This window comes from Piliocolobus tephrosceles, unplaced genomic scaffold (assembly GCF_002776525.5).
Source record: "Piliocolobus tephrosceles isolate RC106 unplaced genomic scaffold, ASM277652v3 unscaffolded_7922, whole genome shotgun sequence".
NCBI lineage: Eukaryota > Metazoa > Chordata > Mammalia > Primates > Cercopithecidae > Piliocolobus > Piliocolobus tephrosceles.
This window is the reverse complement of record NW_022335299.1, coordinates 1-2,578: the sequence shown is the minus strand read 5'-3', so window position 1 is coordinate 2,578 and position 2,578 is coordinate 1. Positions and strand designations below refer to the sequence as shown.

The 2,578-nt window shown below is 24.3% G+C and overlaps 1 protein-coding gene across 1 annotated transcript; it reads left to right on the top strand.

Moving 5' to 3' along the window:
• Positions 1 to 136: 136 nt before the first annotated feature.
• On the top strand, positions 137 to 2,212 carry LOC111533479 (probable serine/threonine-protein kinase clkA; the record flags this gene model as incomplete). The annotated part of the gene is made up of 4 exons (XM_023200245.1): positions 137 to 350; positions 965 to 1,050; positions 1,320 to 1,410; positions 1,634 to 2,212. Coding segments are annotated over exons 1-4 (970 nt in total), but the record flags the coding sequence as incomplete, so codon positions are not given.
• Positions 2,213 to 2,578: the final 366 nt, after the last annotated feature.

Here is a 2,578-nt window from a genome sequence, read left to right as displayed (position 1 = left end):
ATATACACGTACACACCTGCTTTACTCTCTTTATCTATATATCTAGCTCTTGTTTTTTTTCCCCTTTTTTTGTAGATATAATATTTTTGTTATGTAAAACGTTTTTTTTTTTTTTTTTTTTTTTTTAATGACAAACATGGATATTTCGAGTGATGACAACTCAAAAGATGAAATTAGTTTTAATGAAGAAAAATTAAATATATGTAATAGTGATGCCAAAAAAAACGAACAATCAGAAATCGCTTATTCTAACCATCAAAGTGATAATAATTGTTTAACTAATCAAATAAATGAATCGGTAGATAAAACTGTGGATAAAACAGTAGATGCATATAATAATACTACTAATGGTAATAGTATAAATAACAACATACATGAACAATTAGTAATAAAATTATGTGAGGGTAGTTTTGAAAAACAGATGATGTCGACGTTTGAGCAAAACAATGGTAATAAAACACCTATGAATAATAATACTTGTAAAAATGATACAAATAATTTAAATGAATGTATAAACAATGTAGATGTAAATATAAAAAGAAAAGTAAATAATTTAAAAAATGATAACGAAAGAAATAAAAAGGTTAAATATATATGTGACAATATATCAATGTCATCAAATCATTTACATAATAGTTTAAGTGGCCAATGTAATGAAAATAGTACTACTAGTTTATCTGGTGAAAAGAATGAAGAACTAGAGGGTGAAATAAAAACTAATTTAAAGGATGAACAATTAGATGTTATAGATGAGGTATACAATATTGATACGACTATTTCAGCCGTATATACATACACATGCGTGTACATACATATACGTGCATATCCATATGTGCTATTTTATTTATTTATTTTTTAATCTAGACATTGAAGGAGCATTCTAGAATATTTGTAACTAGATTACCAATAAACGCACGTAAAAAAGATTTAGAAAACTATTTTTCTAAGTATGGTAAAATTATAGATGTATTTGTTCCTAAAAATTCATCGAATTATAGAAACAAGGGATTTGGATTTGTTTCATTCGAAAAAAAAACATCTATGGATAAGGTAAGCTTACTCCATTTTTCGCACATTTTTTTTTTTTTTTTGCTTTTGAGCTAATTTTATTATAATTATGAAAATTACTATTGTAACTATAAATATAATTATTATCATTATTCATTCTTTTGGTTATTCATTTTTTTTTTTATTTTATTTTTTTTTTTTTTATATTTATGATATTTTTACAAAACACGTCTCTCATATTTATGCATGCATGCATGCATGCATATACATACACATACAAATTAACCGAAGTTATTACTTACTTTTTTCAGGTATTACAAGATAAGCTGCACGTAATTTGTGGCAAAGAAATCGTCGTTGATATTGCTTCGGAGCGAGATAATAAAAATAGGCAATTTCCACGTAAGGATTTCAAAAAAAAAAAATAAAAAAAATAAAACTCACATGTCCGTGTATAACGTTTATATATATATATATATATGTGCTTATATGTGTGTACAACTCTTATACATACAATTCCTACATTGCGCCATTACTTTATTATCACCTCATTAATTATTATTATTTTTCATTTATTTATTTATTCATTTATTTATTTCATTTTATTTTTTACAAACCTGTTTAGCACCAACTAATACACTACCCACAGATTCGCTTTTTGGTGAGTCCTTTCCAAGATACTCAGAATATGAAAAAAAAATAAAAAATCAAACATATACAAATAGTAATAATAATATTATTAGTAGTAGTAATAGTAGTAGTAATAGTAGTAGTAATAGTAATAGTAATATAAATTATAAAGAACGTTCAATTGGGTATAACAAATATGATAACAATATAAATAATAATGCAAAATCTCATATATACAAAAATAACGACTACAATTTACTAATGCAAAATTTCTATGGTTTACGCTCAAAACATAATACTTTAGGAAATAAAACAAATAACAAAACCAATTCTAGGAACAGCATGCCAATTACATATATCCCACCATCTAATTATAATGATGAATATTCAAAAAGCTTAAATAATTTGTCGTTCTACCAAAACTGTCCAAGGTTCTTACCCAATGAATACTATTGGAATGTAGGAAATAATTATAACTGGAATGATAAAGTATTACATGATAATACATTTACAGCTAAAAAGGATAATTATTCTTTACGACATGTTTCAACTGGTGAACCATACATTATTCAAAGTAACTATTTTAGTTTTTTTGTTTTTTTTTGTATTAGCGAGCTTAAAAACGGAAACACAAAAAAAGTGTGTAACGTTCATAAATAATATATACACACTGAACATACATACATACATACATACATACATACATACCGATTTCTCATGTTTTAATGGTCGTTTTACAACTATCAGTGGGATGTACTTCTGTAAATTATTTTTATTTATTTATTTATTTTATTTTTTTTTTTTTTTTGATTACTTACAAGTTGTTAAACTTATTTTTTTTTTTTTTTTTTACTTAGACACAGTAATGAAAAATAGATATCTAAGAAAAAATATCATAGCTAATGAAAATAAAATAAAACACCATATGGGTATAGAATCA